The sequence below is a fragment of the Pseudorca crassidens genome, chromosome 14 (assembly GCF_039906515.1).
Source record: "Pseudorca crassidens isolate mPseCra1 chromosome 14, mPseCra1.hap1, whole genome shotgun sequence".
NCBI lineage: Eukaryota > Metazoa > Chordata > Mammalia > Artiodactyla > Delphinidae > Pseudorca > Pseudorca crassidens.
The window spans coordinates 10,729,176-10,749,206 of record NC_090309.1 but is presented as its reverse complement, the minus strand read 5'-3'; the positions used below and the strand labels follow the sequence as shown (position 1 = coordinate 10,749,206).

At 48.3% G+C, this 20,031-nt stretch overlaps 1 protein-coding gene across 1 annotated transcript in view; it reads right to left on the bottom strand.

The window, feature by feature from the left end:
* The window catches only part of ACOXL (acyl-CoA oxidase like), a 365,696-nt gene that overhangs the window by 297,552 nt on the left and 48,113 nt on the right, over window positions 1-20,031 (bottom strand). The window contains 6 exon segments of the mRNA XM_067704360.1: window positions 6,188-6,320; window positions 11,187-11,259; window positions 13,095-13,181; window positions 13,497-13,611; window positions 18,942-19,040; window positions 19,383-19,469. Coding sequence (XP_067560461.1) covers window positions 6,188-6,320; window positions 11,187-11,259; window positions 13,095-13,181; window positions 13,497-13,611; window positions 18,942-19,040; window positions 19,383-19,469 — 594 coding nt within the window.

Below are 20,031 nucleotides of genomic sequence, written 5' to 3'. Positions count from 1 at the left end.
CATTGTGGTGGCTTCTCTTGTTGCAGAGCACGGACTCTAGGAGAGCAGGCCTCAGTAGCTGTGGCGCACGAGCTCAGCAGTTGTGGCTCGTGGGCTCTAGAGCGCAGGCTCAGCAGCCGTGGCACATGGGCTTAGTTGCTCCGCGGCCTGTAGGATTTTCCCGGACCAGGGCTCGAACCCATGTCCTCTGCATTGGCAGGCAGATTCTTAACCAATGGACCACCAGGGAAGTCCTAGGATTTTCTTTATTTGAGGAGGCACTGTTAGTTTTTGAGGCACAGGACCCAAACCTAAAATGGTACACAAAGGTTGCAGCAGCCGTTCAGAATGCAATCCAGTGCTACGGTGTCAGTGTCATTCATCCATGACAAGAAAAAAAGAGCTACTACCCAGACATCACTGGATCGTTTTTTCAAGAGGGTAGAACCTGTGCCATCAGCGTCAGGCATGAATGAAACTTCAGCTTGTCCTCTGTCTCCTGTTGCTGACGAGCCTTCAGCTCTACCATCTCTCACCTCCTCTCCTTCCTCCAGTCAGTAACTCTTCTTGCCTGTTCACTCGATGCCAGCCCTGTATGCCAGCTGTTGTACTGGACTACTGTACTTTTCAAGGGACTATGCTGTAAAATTTTAAATGTTTTATTTTTTGTGTTTGTTTGTTTATGTATTATTTGTGTTAAAAGTATTAAAAACCTATTACAGCATTAGTTGGGTACGTAGGCTCACTCTGTTGAACTTACGAACAAATTGGACTTATGAACGCAGTCTCAGAACGGAAGTCGTTCATATGTAGAGGACTTACTGTATAAGCCCCTTACAGGTATTAATTCCCTCAGGCTTTACAACAGCTCTACAAAGGGGTGCTGTTATGATTTTTACAGGTATAGAGATGGTTCAATAACCTGCCAAGGCCATGCAGAGGCAGGATGCAAATCCAGAGAGGCTGATTCCAGAGTCCATGTTCTCAGTGGCCTCACTCTGGAGTCTAGAACAGGCACAACATTCCAACTGCTTCCAGGCGTGCCAACCCCACTCCTCTCAACTCAGCAACTTTACACGGGGCATCTTCCCTTCCCTCGGCTCAGCGCTGGGCACTGGGACAAGGCGATAAGGACAAGCACGGCTCCCAGCAGCTGCAGTCCTGGCTAATGCCTGTGGTGAGGTTCTTCCTGACCCAAGGACTCAGCGGCCTGCTGGGGGCCTGCCATGACCCAAAGCTGTAACTCAGCCAACTCAGTAGCTCACACCTGTGACCAAGCACCTCCAGCTCCTAGGTATTCAGGCGCTGTGTCGGGCTGTCCCTGCTCCCCCTTAACTCTACAGCATCTTTTAATAGTATCTACATGTCAATCTTATCTACTCAACATGCTGGGACCATCCTTCCAAACACGGGACCATCTACTACCGTAACAAGGACCACCAAAGTCAAAGGAAGCATAGTCAGTGCCCACCTCAGGCAAATTCCTTTACCTCCTCTGACTCAGTTTCCTCATATGTGAAGTGAGGGTACCAATGGAACCCTCTCAGAGTTGTGCGAGGAGAAATGAGTTAACACCTGTAAAGCACTTATGACAGGCATGGCTTACCTCAATAAGTATTATTTTCTTGTAACAGTCTTGGTGGTGGTGGTGATGGTGAAGAGATGAATTAACTCATGGAATTTTCACAATGTTTCCATCAGATGGATTTTTTTTTTTTTTTTTTTTTTTTTTTTTTGCCTCATTTCACGCAGTGAGAAAACTAAAAGCTCAGAGAAATTGAAGTGAAGCCCAGGCCCACTACTCCCCAGTGGCAGCAGACCCTGAGCCCATGCGGGGGCGCCATGGCCGTGGGGTCTCCTCCCTGCCCGCGGTTAGGAGTGGTGGCCTCATCCTGACAGAACAAAGTCACTTGACGCCTCCAGCATCTGTGCTCTGCAGGGTGTCCCCTTGGCCGGCGAGGCCCAAAGACTCAGCCTGCAGTCCCCCAGGCTCTCCTGGCCGACCACCCAACCCCGGGGGGGATCTGGGCCCCGCTTTAACTGTGACCTCACCAAGCACACGGCAGAGCTGCCAAAAGCAGGCGAGGAAAACAAGGGCCAGCTGATCATTTCACTCAAAGAAACGAGAGAAGCCGTAGCTTCCTCCACAGAAACCGTGCTTTCCAGCAGCCGGCAGGGTGGGCGTGGTCTCAGCGATCCCTGTATCCAGAACTGGAGAGACAGTCCAGGACTCCTGACTTGTACTCAACACGCAGACCCTGCAGTATGGCCCCTGCGTGTCGCTGACACCCTGTGCGAGGTGCCCACCCACCCCGGGTGACTCCCTGACCACCAGGGCCTCATTCCTAACTGCAAAACGGGCGCCAACACAGTGCCCCCTCCTGGCGCCGTAAGCCGGCACGTACATACGAAGCAGACACAAAGGGCAGTGCCTGGGACAGGACAAACAGGAAGGACGAAAGAAGACACCTTGTTCTGGGCGGAAGAGCCAGAGAGAGTTAGAAGGAAGATGCCACAACATCCGTCCCGGTCACCCTGGCAACAGGCTGAGGGGTTGCGATGGGGAGGCACAGAATGAACACATACTGAGAACTTATCTCCGCTAAGAACTAACCCAGGTGCTTTCTATGTGAATTCTGATTCATTCTTCATCCATTCTTTCAGGTCCTATTTGCTGTGCACCTACTCGGTGCCCAGCATTGTGTGGGAGGCTGAATACACGGCAGCGAACGAGGCCGGCAGGGCCCCTGGCAGCATGGAGCTTTTAGGCTTGCAGGGGAGACCTATCACACCATGAGTCGGTTATAACCACAATAAACGCTGCAAGGGGAGTGCAGAGCCTTGGAACATGACAGAGGGACCGCTTGCGGGCTGTGACCTTTCTGAAGGAGGTACATTTACCGGAGCTCTGAAACATCCGGGAAACTAACCAGGCGAAAGGTGGGGACGGGTTCGCCAGGCTGCACCGCAGCACGAGGTGGGCGGGGTGAGAGGTCGGTCGTGGAAGGCACTGGAAACTGGAAGAGAATGTGTCTTGATCCTGGAGGCACTGTGAGGCCACAGAGGGTGACAGGGTGGCTGGGATGGGGCCAGGAATTTAGAACTGCATCCCTCTGTTCTGTGCAGTGGTTCTCCAAGGGCGGTCCTGGACCGGCAACCTCAGCATCACCGGGTAGAAATGCAGATTCTCTGGCCGCGCCCCAGAGCTGCTGCATCCAAAACCCTGAGGGTGGGACCCGGCTACGGAGTAACACCTACTTAAAGGATTAGGGAGACTCTTTTGAAAGTGGGCACCAGCTTGCCTTATGCTAGAATATTATTTCCATGCAAAATCGACCCCAAACTCTGGGCTAGACCTCGTGTACATTTCACATTTCCTCTACTTCTGCCTCCAAACCCACCGTGAATCTCCCCAGCTTCCTTCCTCCTTCAGAAAAGGCTTCTCAGCACCCCCCCACCCCAACTTCGGCTGCAGAGTTCTCTCAATGCTCATCCCCACCCCACCCCCAGCTCCTGCCAAATGTCTTAGTTTCCTTTTCCTTTTGTCTCTGCTAATCATTTAATCAGACATGGCATTTGGGGCACAAAGGAAAGCATGGCTATTACAGCAAGACTTTAAGAGAAAAATCTGAAGATATTGAGAAACGCTATGAAAATGAGAGATAACCATGGGGGGAAAAAAACACATCTGGGCAGAGTTTAAAATGACCAGGCGTGCTGGCCTTGAGCAAACGTCACCGTGGGGAGCCACGGCGACAGTTTTCTAACACAGGAGGAATGCCCTTTGGAGAAAGGGATCCGTTTTCCACTCATCAGCGAGCACAGAAAAAGCAGGACCTTCTCAGGTTTCAGCTGAGAAAGCATCTGTCCTGTGTTTAAGCTGTAGGAGGGGAGGGAGCTGCCAAAAAGCTGGTGAGATCATCCTCGCCAGAGATGCTCTCGATGAGATCACAGCGGCCAGGGTCCGTGAGGGATGACACATCGGCCGTATCTGGACCACATGGGTCTGAGGCCCGTCCAGCTCTGCGAGGGGTCTCCCCGTCACCGGGCAAACCCACCTCCCAAACAGGGCAGGTGCCGACTCATGCCCATTGTGTTTCGCTTCAGATACTCAGGAATCCAAGGGACACCAAGCACCTCTGCAAAACGTCTCAGATCGCCTGGCTGCCTGGAGGCCAGGACTCCAGGCATTTGTTTCACGGGAAAGCCCATTTACTCCTTTCCCACAGCCAACGCCTATCTCCCCAGTAACAGCAGCGGGAGCTGCCATCACATCAGCAACAGCTCTGAGCGACGGGGCCCTCGCTCTGTGCCAGCAACGCACCCACACCCTCGCCCAGGCCTCGCCATCATCAGAAGGCCCATTTTACAAATGAAGAGACTGAGGCTTAAAGAAGGCTACTGATCTGCCCGCGCCCCCATGGCTGGTCACATCCAGGCTGAGGTCTGAGCCCAGGGTTCTCTGATTTCAGAGCCCACGATCGTGATAAGGCCTGTACATTGCCAGGAACGAAATGTGTGTGTCAGATGCCCAAAGAGGAATTGACCCAAATGTGCCCGCTTCCCCAGACACTCCGGATTTGGCAGGGGCCGGCCCCTTGATAATGCTCAGGAAAACGGAGAAGGGGTGCCTTTTAAAAATCAGCCACTCTGTGTCCTCTCTCCCCACCCCACTGCTCCAGATCTACTGATACTTAGAAATCAAGTCTCTCCCAGAAGGCCCCTCCGTGCCCTATCTACACCACCCTATGCCTGCCCCCCAGGACTCCACCACTGGCCTGAATGGGCGGACCGGTCCCTGGCAGTGTGGACATCCTTCACACGACATCACCCACTCCAAAACGTAACAGCACAGGGTTTCTACGGCACCTTTAGAGCCACGAACCAGCATGTGGTTTTAATATTCACCAGCACTCTCCTCAGAGGGGCCCTGAGGCTGCTGTGATCAGAGGGGCTATTGTGCAGATACGGCTGTCCCCACTTCACAGAACCCTGATCATATTTCTGTCCCATCTTCTCTACGGTGCAATTCTCGGCTCGTCTGCTTTCTCTCCTCTTGCCTCCTTCTGGAGTCTGGAAAATGGCTGAAACAGTGTCTATCACAGACTTGGAAGAAGTATTTTCCTCCGTCCTTTGCCGCTGTGCCAGCACCTTGGCCTCACCCCTGGGCCTGCATCCTGAGGCTCTCCTGGGGCCTCACTGACTCAGCCGGTTCAGCTGAGACCTGCTGAGCCACTGTGGACCTGGGTCTTCAGAACTGAATACGCACCCCACTTACTTTGCAGAGCCACCGAAAACAAGCACATAAAGCAGCGCCCACGGGCAGGCAGATGGTCACTGGCTCAGGACTGAGGGTCACAGCTGCACCCGCTGACGGGAAGGGCACCACATGAGAGCTCGGTCAGGCAGGCTTCCTGTGAGCAGTGCAGACCCGGCAGAAGGGAGAAAGGAAGGATTTTCCTGCCTTTCAGGTGGCTGCACACTGATGTCAGGCCTGGAGTCAGGTGAATGAAACTTATTCCTTCTTGATGGAGAATCTGGGTTCAAGCCACAGATGGATATTCACGGGTACGTTAATTCTCCTTCCAGCTTCCCCAAGCTCAGTGGAGCTTAAGAGATACAGAGACGGGGAGGGACCAGAGAACAGACAGTGCAGTGCCTCGAGGAGCAGGCAGCCTTCCAGAGCTCTTCTCTCCTGGCTGCTTTTTCCAAACCAAGACAGAGGAGGGGGCGGGAGGAAATGGGAGGCAGAGTTGGCTTCTGGAGGTCTGGCCTCATGAACTCCTGCCTGTGATGGTGACTGTCACACGCCAACAGCCGTGCAAGCATCAGTGCCCCCAGTGAATTCAGCCAAGGCACGCAGGCTTACCCATGAGTCAGCTCTTAGCTGCTTTTCCAGAAGATGTGTCTGTTCTGAACAACCAGTTCTCCCGGGACCATCTTTAGTGGCCCTGTTGCCGCAACACCTATGTTCCACCCAGCGTAGTCAGCAGCACACATCTGGGATGCGGGGGGATGGGACCCCATGGTAAGAAGGCTGCAGAAAGGTCCTCTGTGCAGCGCCAACTGGCACTCGCTAGCATCTAACCAGCAACCCAGGCCACCTTACACCAACCGTGGCTCAGGCAGCTCAACTCCTGACATTGTTACCCACCCCGGGACAGGCAGAGAATAAATAGCAAGGGAAATTAACATCAGAGTCAGTTACCTTCATAGAGCCTGTAGCTTGGAAAGTCACAGCCAGTCTCGAAGGGGTCAGCACCGCCAACATGGCATTGAATCTTGCACTCTTGTCCTTAATGGGGGAGTGGTACTGCCCATCTGGAGCCACAGAACCAAACCTGCAGTGGGGGAGAGGCAGGTGGAAAAGAGAGATGGGGTTCATGTAAGAGAAGAACATGGTGCCTAGAAATGAGGTCAGGTGGCTCCCACGAGCACACACAGGGTTCCCCATCCTGGATCCTCCCTCACAAGGCAGCAGTGTGGGGAACAGGACAAGTGCCTCCCCAGGAGATGCTGAGAAAGGCTCAACTCATGGAAAGTAAGAGCAGATTTCCCGCCACTACTACCCTGCAACTCAGCAGTGGACTCTGACAAAGAGAGGCATGAGGACTGCCATCATCAAACCAACACCAGAGCCTGGCTGTAAAGACTGCACATCAATCCACGTTTTGTGTGTGTGTGTGTGTGTGTGCGTGTGTGTGTGTGCGTGTGTGTGTGTGTGTGTGTGTGTGTGTGTGTGTGTGTGTGTGTGTGTGTTACGCGGGCCTCTCACTGTTGTGGCCTCTCCCATTGCGGAGCACAGGCTCCGGATGCGCAGGCTCAGTGGCCATGGCTCACGCGCCCAGCCGCTCTGCAGCACGTGGGATCTTCCCGGACCGGGGCACGAACCCGCGTCCCCTGCATCGGCAGGCGGACGCTCAACCACTGCGCCACCAGGGAAGCCCCTAATCTACTTTTTTGTTGTTGAGATACAAATCATTTACCATAAACTTCACCTTTTTAAAGTGTACAGTTCAACGGTTTTTAGTATATTCACGAAGTTGTACAACCATGACCACTATCCAATTTCAAAGCATTTCATCACCCCAAAAAGAAACCCCATACCATTAGCAGTCCTGTCCCATACCCGCTACCCTCCAGAGCCCGGCAACCATTAATCTACTTTCTAACTCTATGGATTTGTCTCTTCTGGACATTTCTCATAAGTAGTAGCATACAGTGTGTGGCCTTTGTGTCTGGCTTCTTTCACTTGACACACTGTTTTCAAGGTTCACGCATGTTGTAACATGTATCGGTACTTCATTTCTTTTTATGGCCAAATGATGTTCCATTGTACGGATATACCTTATGTTGTTTATCCATTCATCAGTTGATGGATATTTGTGCTGTTTCCACTTTTTTTGGCTCTTATGAATAACTGTTATGAACATTTGTACACAAGTTTTTGTGTGGATATATATTTTCAATTCTCTTGTAGACAACGTCTTCGTAAAGACCGAGGAGTAGAATTGCTAGGTCCTATGAAGACGTTCAACTTTTGAAGAATGGCCAAATTCTTCTCCAGGTTGACCACACCAGTTTACATCCCCCCCAGCAATGGATGAGGGCTCCAGTTTCTCCTCACCCTCACCAACACTCGTTATCATCTGTTTCTTTTACTACAGCCATGAAGGGAGCGCAAAGTGGTACTTCACTGTGGTTTTCATTGGCATTTCCTTAACGACAGTGATGTTGATGTGCTTATTAGCCATTTCAATATCTTCTTTGGATAAGTGTCTATTCATATTTTTGCCCATTTTTAATTGGGTCATGTGTCTTCTTACTGTTGAGCTGTAATATAGTTCCTTTTACAGTCTGGATACTAGGTTCTTATGATATATAAGATTTGCAAATATTTTCTCCCACTCTGTGGATTGTCTTTTCACTTTCTTCATAGTGTCCTTTGCTGCACAAGTTTTTTAATTTTGATGACGTCCAATTTATCTATTTTTTCTTTGGTTCCTTGTGCTTTTGGTGTCACACCTAAGAAATCACTGCCTAAACAAGGTCACAAAGATTTATACCTATGTCTTCTTTTTTTTAATATTTATTTATTTGGCTGCCTGGGTCTTAGTTGCGGCGTGTGGACTCTTAGTTGAGGCATGAGAGATCTAGTTCCCTGACCAGGGATCGAACCTGGGCCCCCTGCATTGGGAGTGTGGAGTCTTAACCACTGGACCACCAGGGAAGTCCCAGCACCTATGTTTTCTTTTATACTTTTTTTTATACTTTTAGCTCTTACCATTTAGATCTGTGATCCATCTTGTGTTAATTTTTGTATATCATATGAGGTAAAGGTCTAACTTCATGCTTATGATATCCGTTGTGCCAGCACCATTTGTTGAGAAGACCATTTTTCCCCATTAAATTATCCTGTCACCCTTGTTGAGTATCAATTGACCATAAGTGCAAGGATTTATCTCTAGATCCTCTATCTATTCCATTGTCCATACATCTAGCCTTATGTCAATTCCACACTATCTTGATAACTGTAGATTTGTAGTAATTTTTCAAATCAGCGATGTGAGTCCTCCTACTTCGTTCTCCTTTATCAAGATTGTTTTGGGTAGTCTGAGTCTCTTGCATTTCCATATGAATTTTAGAACCAGTTTCTCAGTTTTTTCAAAAAAAAAAAAGGCAGCTGGGATTTTGACAGGAATTTCATTGAATCTGTACATCTGCTTACAGACCCCTTTCTGATCAAATGATAAACCAACACCCTCAAAGTGTGTTGCCTCTGCTGTAGTATTTGGGGGGCAGCTTAAATACCTATGGAATGGCTTTTAAATCAAATCTTGCTTACCAAAGAATATTCTATATATTCTCATATTTTCTACAGACCGTGTAGCTCCCTATCATTCTTCTTTCTGGTTGAGTCTGACTTTCTAATCCCTAGTGCATTGGATGAATGCGAAGCCCGTGGGTCCAGGTTCTGGCCGAGGACTGTCCAGTCCACTAAGATCCTGTTAGTATGGGTGGAAAATGGAGAGCTCCAAATCTGGGCTTTCCTTCCCTCTCCCCATCTCCAGGAGTGGAGTGATGCTGATTAGTCACCAGGAGAGGTACAGGCACCTCTGGGGAAGGCTGGTGGTCCTATGATTTGCTGGCATGGGCACTGGTCATTCCTGAGGAGGCCTGGGGCCTTCATCACCCACCAGGACAACTACAAAGATGCTTTTGTTGTTTCCATTTCATTTCTTACCAATTCCCAGAGGGAAAAATGTCAACCAGAATTTGGTCCATTTTAAGTTTGTTTCCACCATATCTTCCTTAAACTTTTGGCATCTGTGACGTTTATTTACTGGCAAGAACTTGCAGGCAGTAAAAAGGAGTAAAGTTACCCCAGTGTTCATTGCAGCACTATTTACAGTAGCCAGGACATGGAAGCAACCTAAATGCCCATCAACAGAGGAATGGATAAAGAAGATGTGGTACATATATGCAATGGAATATTACTCGGCCATAAAAAAAGAACGAAATAATGCCATTTGCAGCAACATGGATGGACCTAGAGATTGCCATACTAAGTGAAGTCAGACAAAGACAAATAACACATGATATCACTTATATGTGGAATCTTAAAAAATGATACAAATGAACCTATCTACAAAACAGAAATAGAGTCACAGATGTAGAAAACAAACTTACGGTCATCAGGGGTGAAAGGGAGGAGAGGGATAAACTGGGAGACTGGGAGTGACATATACACATTACTATATATAAAGTAGATAACTAATAAAAACCTACTGTATAGCGCAGAGAACCCTACTCAATACTCTGTAATGATCTATATGGGAACAGAATCTAAAAGAGTGGATATATGTATATGTATAACTGATTCACTTTGCTGTACACCTGAAACTAACACAACGCTGTAAATCAACTATATTCCAATAAAAATTAATTAAAAATAAAAAGTAAAAAGGAGTGAAGTGTTAAAGGAAAATCTATAGGAAAGCAAGCAGCAAGTCTGATGGCTTGCTTCTTCACAAATTTAAATATCACTGTAGTTCAGGATTTTTATTGGATACATGAAATGCTGCCGAGAAAAGTAAAGTTAATTGGTGTTTCTTAGCCTCTGCAAAGAGCATAGTGAACCGTGGGGCTCCATCCCTGGAATGCACTTGTAGAAGCAAACTTCATCTCGTTCTTTCACCCATCTGACCTCACTGAGCGATGCTGGGAAATGACACTAAGCACCTCTGATATTATCCAATCAGTACTGGTTGGAACAGCCTCTGAAGCAGAAGGATGGTACCTTATCTCCTGTCTTCCACAAAGGAGGCAATAACACCAATTATTTTATGATAACCAAAAAAAAAATTTTTTTAAGGAAATAATCTAAATACCAACACTAAGGGATTCATACATAACTTATAGATCATTTAACAGTCTATTATGGCAATATTAAAAATGATAGGGGCTTCCTGGTGGCGCAGTGTTTAAGAATCCACCTGCCAATGAAGGGGTCATGGGTTCTATCCCTGGTCCGGGAAGATCCCGCATGCCGCGGAGCAACAAAGCCCGTGCACCACAACTACTGAGCCCGCACTCTAGAGCCCGCGAGCCACAACTACTGAGCCCGTGTGCCACAACTACTGAAGCCTGCGTGCCTAGAGCCCATGCTCCGCAACAAGAAAAGCCACCACGATGAGAAGCCCGCGCACCGCAATGAAGAGTAGCCCCCACTCGCCCTAACTAGAGAAAGCCTGTGCACAGCAACAAAGACCTAACACAGCCAAAAATAAAATAAATAAAAATAAAAGTGATAATGCCTATGTGTATTTACTGTTGCACAGAAACACTGGACATATAATGTTAAACAGAAATTACAAGTTATAAAAAATAGAATTTCTAAGTGGACCTCATTCAGTGAAAATCAAACATCTCTCTCTCTCATTAGATATAACCTCACAGAGAAAAGTCTAAAGTGTTATATATGAAAGTATAACAAACATTGTGTCTGGGTGATAGCATTTGGGATAATTTTAATTTTTTTTTATTTGCTTATCTACATTTCTCAATTAATTGTCAGTAAAATTGTAGGAGAGGTTATGAGAAGACACTCTGGATGTACAGCCCATGAGACCCAGGAACCAGGCCTGGGAAGGAGGGCAAAGGGCTCCCACGCACAGCAGGTCCGAGTTAAGGAGACAACTACTCACTTATCCAGCAGCTTCTCCCTTGGTATCCGAACCTTGTCAAATCTCAGAATCCCGGTATCAACACCATGCAGACCTAGAGAGAGCAGACGGGAAATGGAGCTGTAGGGGGCCAAGTTTATGTGCATCAGAAATACTGTCCGGGCCACTTCCCAGGTCTGTCGCTGCTAAAACGCAAAGCCCTTTATCTCACTTCCAGAATTGTTGCTGCTTTCTTATTTGGGGTGGGGATGCTGCTTGCTTGTTTCCATGAAGAGTGGTACCTGCTTCTCCAGCCCCCTCCTCCCTACCAAGAATAGAGGAGAAAATGCTAGACCCTCTGTGCAGCCCACCTGCTCTGAGGCCAGCTGGGGGGTGGGGTCTGGCGGGGACACAGCTTCCCACCTGAGCAGTTGCTGTGACTAGAAAAGGGAGAATTCTAGGCAACTGAAAGAACATCAGACTGAACACAGAGGAGGAGGAAAGCCCCTTACGCCCCCCAGTGACGCAGAACTCAAATTCCTCCCCCTTCTCGGTGCTTCCTCCCCAGAACACGGGGTGAATTTGTGACAGCAAATGCCTAGAAGACATTGGGAAGCGGCCAGAGAGACAGCAGTGGGTGGGTAGGGCGACCGCCTCCCAAGAAGTTTCTTGAAATCTGCCAGACCCATTTCCTCAGGACACCTGTCGGCATCTGGGGTCTATTTTTTGTTCAGCTCACACTTAGGGAGACTTACTCTGGGAGAAAAGATCTTTTTCTAGCGCAGGTCTTATTTAGAACATCACCCCTGGACAAGGTCACCGTGGTACTTACGAGCTTACAAGGAGACCAGCTCAGACTCTCTGGGTTTGCCAGTGCCATGAATGCCTGGCGCCCTTCCCGAGGGCTGCGTGAGCCCTCTACCCTCAACAGCGCTTGACACGCCAGGTGTTTTCAAGGGATCAGGGCCTCGGTCACCTAAAGCACTTGCAGCCCATTCCTGCAGGCACGCGGTGCTCAGTATCCCTACGGGGCCAGGGTGAGCTTAGCCCCATCCTCCAAAGGATCGTCTCCTCCCCCTTCTCTTCTGCTCTTTCTTCTCTCTTTTTTCCCTTCTCCCCCCACCTGCGTTTTTGGCTTCACTTGGCTGGGGATAACCAGTGGAGCCCACAGGCATGGCCTGCTCTCACCAAGCATTCTGGGTTGCATTGTGTCTCCCCCAAGATTCATATGTTGCAGTCTTCACCCCTAGTACCCGTGAATGTAACCTTATTTGGAGAAAGGGTCTGTACAGAGGCGATCAAGTTAAAATGAGGGCATTTGTGGGCCCTCATTCAAATGACCGGTGTCCTTATAAAAAAGAGGAAATTGGACACAGACAGGTACACAGGGAGCATGCCATGTGAACATGAAGATGGCCACGTACAAGCCAAGGAGAGAGGTCTGGGGAATACCCTCCCCATCCCAGCCCTCAGAACAAACTCCCTTGACACCTTGACCTCGGGCTCGTAGCCTCCACAATTGTGAGTCGATACATTCCTGTTGTTTAAGCCACTCAGTGTGAGTACCACAGCCCTAGCAAACCAGTCCACAGAGGCAATCCTTAGGACCCACTGAGGCTGGTGGCTCTGGGCCATGAAAGAGAGAACCTCAACCTGCCCTCTGAGGGCCCACAAGTCCAAGAAGGAGAGAGGAGACGAAACAGCTGGGGACAGGGTTGCCTCAGGACTAGTAAACACGAGAGGCTGGGAGAAATGGGACCAATGCGTGTTCATAAATGGCAGTCTGCAACCTTCTCTAACTGCCATACACAGAAGACTAACCAGGCTTCAAAACCAGAGTCTGCTCTGCCTTCACTGCTTTCGTGAGATAGGTTAGATTCTCACTGGGTGGGGCAGGGAACAGGCAGGAAGTGCAAAGAAGGGTGGGAGAGGGGTCACCTGGGGACTCACCTTCTTTATACATCATATCAATAGCTGTCACTCCTGGGTACATGCTTCCATTTTCATCGCGGACAGGAACGATGAAACAGTGGGGCCCTAAGGAAGGTGAAGAGACACTAAGGTCTCTAAAGATATGATCAAAGCTTTGCTCATTTCCTGGGACACTGTACAATTATGTTGATCTTGAAATTCATTTTGTTCTATGACTGTGCACTGCCTATTATAGTGTCTAATGTTGAATGTAATGATAAATCGTCTCATCATGTATATTTAGGAGATAATGTTAATGTTAGTGCTGAATTTTTTTAAAGGTAGAAACAGCCCTCTGAGATGGGTTTTCTGTGTAAAGTACTCACGGGAGAATAGTACTAGTAAAGGGAAATAGCCTAGGTTTCTGTGTCGGTAACAAACCTTGAGATCTTCCGTTTATGATGAGCTGGGCAAAGACTGCTGCATAATTCCCGTACATGGCGTTTCCAATGTACATCTTCTCAGCATTTTCGCATGGTGTGTCGATTACAAACTCCTAAACAGAAACCAAAGCAACAGAGTTTTCTTTCTTATGGCTCATTTCAACTCCTGGGTTCAGTGCAATGAACACTATGAAGCAGACCCATACTGTGTACCTGTACCCACTCGGGTGATTTCACAGAAAAGGAGCAGACGACCCAGAGTCGCCTAATTCAACCTCGTGAGCTCAACACCACCATGCTATCACTGCAGCGTGCACTGTTCACCTCCACCTTAACTCTGAAAACGACTGGAAATTAAAGTGCTTTGTCAATGAATATTCCAATCAGGAAAATACGTTGCCACTTTTCGATGGATGAAAGTTGTCCATTCACTTCTTCCGGGTCTCTCTTCTTTGTAATGTTGCACGGGCATGTGTACTATTTCTCTGAGCCTATGGCTTTAATGTATAAAGGCTTTCTTCATTGTGCTTCTTTCTCTCTAGACTACTCCACACTGAGTTTCTGACTTCTAAATAATCAGCACCAAACCCCTAAAAGCCCTGCTGATATGTATTCAGCTCTGCACACGCCCCCTGCCCCCAAACACTCCACCTTCGAGATTGACAAGAAAGGATGGAACATCCAGTGATCTAGGGCCCCTAGTTAGATGAGTCCATGTCTATGTATTTCATTTTGTCTACTGGGCATTGCCCCTTCTGGACCAATCGCTTGGTTCCTCATGACCTCCACTGTTGCCTGGGTCTTGAACATTCTTGCCTTTAAGGTATGGGTCTGTTGTTTAAATGGCCACTAACTAACCAAAGGTTAAATGTGTACACCGGGACGCAAACAAGACTACTAGGCAACCGTGACCCATTCCTACCATTGATTAGAATTTCAGCCCAGACAATTCTGATTTTTATAAAAAGAAATACCTCATTTAAGCCTTGGGATGATTGTTTCAGAACCTGCCTCTCCATTTTCCTCATCAATGAATATAATAATGAAAGGTTCCCTCAAAAGCTCATATGGGGCTTCCCTGGTGGCGCAGTGGTTGAGAGTCCGCCTGCCGATGCAGGGGACACGGGTTTGTGCCCCGGTCCAGGAAGATCCCACATGCCGTGGAGCGGCTGGGCCCGTGAGCCATGGCCGCTGAGCCTGCGCGTCCGGAGCCTCTGCTCCGCCACGGGAGAGGCCACAGCAGTGAGAGGCCCGGGTACCGCAAAAAAAGCTCATATGGATAAGCCCTTAAACCAAAAAGCATTTGTCAACAATTCTCTATCTTATTAGGGAAAGAATCTTAGAACATGCCATCTAGCTCGTCTCCATGATATGACCAAGGATTCCAGCTCAAAACAGTCCGAAGTTAGTACTGGTCAGGAATAAGCAGAGGGAAAAAATGTATTTTTTTGTTTTCACTCTGCTCAAAACTCTGCCTTCTTTTTCTTTCTCTCCAGGAGCTAGAACAGGATCACCATGGAAATGCCCCCATTCACTTCTGGGTCCTCCCTCCTTCTGCTTACCACCTGGGATACCCTTCAACCTCGTGTTAAGGAGAGATGGACCGTAACTGCCAGTTCTGGATACCAGGTACCTGGGACAGGTCGGAGAGCCCCGGGTGGGTGGGGAGCCGGGGAGGGAGGGTGGAATGGTGAAAAGGCAGAGCAGCAAATTTAATCAAAGCTGACAATATGGAAGATGTGGCCGAACCAAACCGACAAGCTATTGATCATCTAAAGATCATCTCAGATTTCAGATTTTTAAGTATACAGACTGCACTTTCCCTCTGGCCAAGAAATACAGTCTTGGAGCCCAAGGAAACATTCCCTGACACATATGTGCACAGAGAAACTTTTAACACAGGCGAGGGCTTTTCAGAAACATAAATGGACAAGCTCTTTTTAAGTCTCTGGAGGCTGCTGCCCTTATCAGGCCAGCCAGGACTTCTTAAAGAAAGGAGTTATTGTGACTCTGGTGGGTGCAGGAACAAACAACAAAACTCATGTGGTAAGGGGATGCTAACACCTTAGGGTGGGAAGGGAAGTAGCAGAGAAAGGCTGGCCTGGCAGAAAAGCTCTGGTGGGGCAGGGAGAGGACAGAAGGCCATCTGTTCCCATCAGCATCTGATCTACTCTGGGAAGGGAAATTTGTCACTTCTGGCAAAAATACTTGATTTGGAAAGCCTGCCTTAGCCAAAACTCTGGCATTAAAGCTGGATCTATGTCAGTCCCACACACACTACTATATATAAAATAGATAACCAATAAGAACCTGCCGTATTGCACAGGGAACTCCTGTGCAATACTCTGTAATGGCCTATATAGGAAAAGAATCTAAAAAAAAAAAAGAGTGGACATACGTATATGTATAACTGATTCACTTTGCTGTACACCTGAAACTAGCACAACATTGTAAATCAACTATACTCCCATAAAATTTTTTTAAAAGCTGGATCTAAATAATGCACGCCATGTGTGTCGGTTCCTATTATAATTAACTGTTGAAGGCCAACAAAACGGTCAGTCCTGCAAGCACTAAAAGAGACGGCCTTGGCCAGAGAGCTCTTAGCCTCATTTATTTTTGCGATTTTGCCTAAACTGTAAAAATAAAACTCTCTCTTACCTTGAAACTCTCCATGCCGCTACTCAATCCATCATCCAAAAATAAAAATAAAACAACCAACCCACAGGAATGCCCAACCAAAAAATGTAAGAGACTGAAACTGCCCTGGAGGGAGAGAGGGCTCATTTGATATGCTCTAACATTTAAAAAGGGAAATGAAGGGGGAAACACAGAAACCAATGAAGGAGAAAGCCATTCCCTGCCAAGCCAACCCTCAGTGGCCTGAGCTTACGATGGGCTTCTTCCCTCCCTCAGGAAGCAGCACGTTCACCAGCATCTTCTCATCATTACGATTTCAACTTTGCAACTCCCCTGCCGAGAGTGGCAGCTGCTATAGCGCAGCAGGTAGCTACATCATTATGCTGTTAACACAGGGAAATGATTTCTGTGCAAAAGATAATAATAATAATTGTAAGAAGAAACAAATAAATAAGAATTGTGAGTGGGATTTTTTTCCCTTTGATGACAGCAAGGTGACCTCAATACCATGGTTGCAGGAGAAAAAATGGGGCAGCCAAAACCCCAAAGATGTTTGGTCAGTGTCCCATCAGGAAAGCTAAGTTGTTAAGGACAATCCCCCTTGAACCTGAGATTCTCTCGTTAACTGCACAGCCATAAGTCGGTTTCCTAACCTCTGTGAGTCTCAGTTTCTCCATCTGTAAAATGGGGACAAGGATATCTTCCTATAACATTATAGAACATTTAACACAATGTTGCATGCAGAGTGCTTAGCCTGGCACTTAACACACGTGCTCAACGCACAGAAGTGGCCTATTACCACGTTCATGGGATTGTTGTTGTGACGGAGTGTGGTATACTATACTATACAGAGAGAGTCTGACACAGACCTGGCACAGAGGGAGCATTCAAAAAGTGGCAGTCCTTATTCTGCTTCTTACTATGACCTTGGACATCACTGGCTGCTGTAAAGAACTAGCTTCAGGACAGAGGAAAGACAGGACATCCTCCAAAAAAACCCTCACCTGCATCTGTCACTCTAAGTGCTGACCACCTCCAACTAGCATTCTTGGGTCAGAAAAATCCTGGGAACAAAACTCCAGATTCCAAATATGTGGAATCTGAAAAAACTGGTACAGGCGATCTTATTTACAAAGCAGAAATCAAGACAGAGACATAGAGAACAAGTGTATAGATACCAAGGGGAAAGGGGGGAGGTGGGATGAATTGGGAGATTGGAATTGAAATATATACACTATTGATACTATGTATAAAATAGATAACTAATGAGAACCTACTGTATAGCACAGGGAACTCGGCTCAATGCTCTGTGGTGACTTAAACGGGAAGGAAATCCAAAAAAGAGGGGGTATACGTATACGCATAGCTGATTCACTTTGCTGTACAGTAGAAACTAATGCAACATTGTAAAGCAACTATACTACAACAAAAAAAACTTTTTTAAAATGAGGGAAGAAAATAGAAAAAAAAACAACAACAACAAAAAAGCAAAGGACAACCTCAGCCAAAATGAAGACTGAGGGCTTCCCTGGTGGCACAGTGGTTAAGGGTCCGCCTGCCGATGCAGGGGACACGGGTTCGTGCCCCGGTCCGGGAAGATCCCACATGCCGTGGAGCAGCTGGGCCCATGAGCCATGGTCGCTGAGCCTGCGCGTCCGGAGCCTGTGCTCTGCAATGGGAGAGGCCACAACAGTGAGAGGCCCGCGTAGGGCAAAAAAAAAAAAAAAAAAAATGAAGACTGAGTCACCACACGCACATGTATGAGGCAACACCCACCAGGGTGTTGAGAGTAGGAGCTAAAGAGATGGGGACGGGGGTGGGATTTACAGAGCAGGGTTTTTGCTGTGACCCATTTGTGGAGAGACGTCAAGTTAGAGGGTCTTACCTACATTTTGGAGTTCATCCCATATAATAAAGTCAGGTTGTTTTGTGAAATTTTAGTGTTGTTGTTTTTTTTAATTAATTAATTAATTTATTATTTTTGGCTGCATCAGGTCTTTGTTGCTACACGCGGGCTTTCTCTAGTTGCGGTGAGCGGGGACTACTCTTCGTTGTGGTGCGCGGGCTTCTCACTGCAGTGGCTGCTCTTGTTGTGGAGCACAGGCTCTAGGCACGCAGGCTTCAGTAGTTGTGGCACATGGGCTCAGTAGTTGTGGCTCGTGGGCTCTAGAGCGCAGGCTCAGTAGTCGTGGTGCACGGGCTTAGTTACTCCGTGGCATGTGGGATCTTCCCTGACCAGGGCTCGATCCCGTGTCCCCTGCATTGGCAGGCAGATTCTTAACCATTGCGCCACCAGGGAAGTCCCAGTGTTGTGAAATTTTATTTCGGTTGCCATGTGGATTTGTGTGCAGCTCACAGGTACAGACATTGCATCATGCCAGCACCGAGGACCTGGCTCCCAGAAGGAGGCCCCAGCACACACAGTGCCCTCCTGCCACACACATCACACACGGTGCGACGGAACACGCCAACAGAGACCGCTCTTCCACCCATTTACCTGCTACTGTTAGGAAGGACCACAGAATGGATTAGGTCCTGTTCTCACCCAGTTTTTCCAAAGCATTAAGTTAATGAGTGTACATAATGGGCTTGGAGCAGTGCCCGCCCCACAGCAGGTGTTTTTTAAGTGCTGGCTGGTGTTAGACTCAGGAAGGCTGAGCCTATGTCCGTTTCTTCTGAATCTGAGCACCCTCTCGCCTGAGAGCACACACAGCAGGGGGGAAGGGGGACTCGGGAGAAAGGAGGGTCCGCTGTGTACAGGTCCGCTGCCCAGAACCGCCAGAACCCCGGGCAGAATGCTCACCTGTGCAGAGAGGTCAAAGGTGGCTTCTGTCCGGATCCCTCTCACGTTGCTCCTGTGGCCCCTCTCGGTCATTGCAAACATCCCCGTGTATTTCTGCTCCTGGAGTTTACCGGGTGTTAGAAGGGAATCAGCTAGTCAGACAGCTGCTCTAATTGCCTACCTCTCAGATCATTAAGAATGTTGGCGAGAAAGGGAGTGGTGAGTTGGAGATAATTATACAAATTCAGTCTGGTGACAGCTAATGTGATAGCAATATGACAGACTCAGTGCAATTTTTAAAAGTAGTCTTAAATTCTCATTTCAAACAAAGTTCTGGCTGACACTAATTCTCTGTTTTATTTTCTTTTTCTGCAAACACACACACACACACACACACACCCCCAACTACTGTGAATTTTTAAGGCTCTCCATAGATGACATCCACGGAGGCGCGCGCCGTGCCTGGAGTGGCTGAAGCCATTTAGCTACACGTGCTGGGCTTCCGAGCTTCCTGATGGTACCAGCAAATAGCCAGCAAATTATTCCACACTGGAAACCAGGAGATTACAGGCCACTGTCAGCAAGAGCCAACAATTTAATGATGACCAAACCCACTGGGCCAACTCCATTCAAGGAACACCGATCAGCTCATCCAGCTTTCCATAGGCCCCACTAAAGCGGCAAGGCATCCACATCCTTCCCCTCGCTGCCTGTCCAGCCCCAGTTCCTCTGGGCAGACACAGCTCGCGGTTTCCTCTCTCGGAGAGGTCACCCCTACAGCACAAAGCATCCATCCTCCATCCTAGGGGCTGCCCGGTTCACCCCATCAAATGACTTCTCTGAATGTTCGTTCTGCCTTGTCTGCTCAGGGTCTAGCTTAGTGCCTCGTACACTGAAGATGTGCAACAGCGTTTGTGCACCGACCCCAGGTGCCTGCAGAGGTGAGCTGTACCGGGAGAAACCCTCCCCAAACAGGAAGGTCGACGGGAGAGGCCAGGCTGCAGAACGAGCAGACACTTGGCTCGGGATGAGACAGGCCGGGCTCAAATCCCAGCTCAGCTACTAGCTGGCTGTGGGGCCTTGGACAATGACACAAGGACATAGTTTTCCC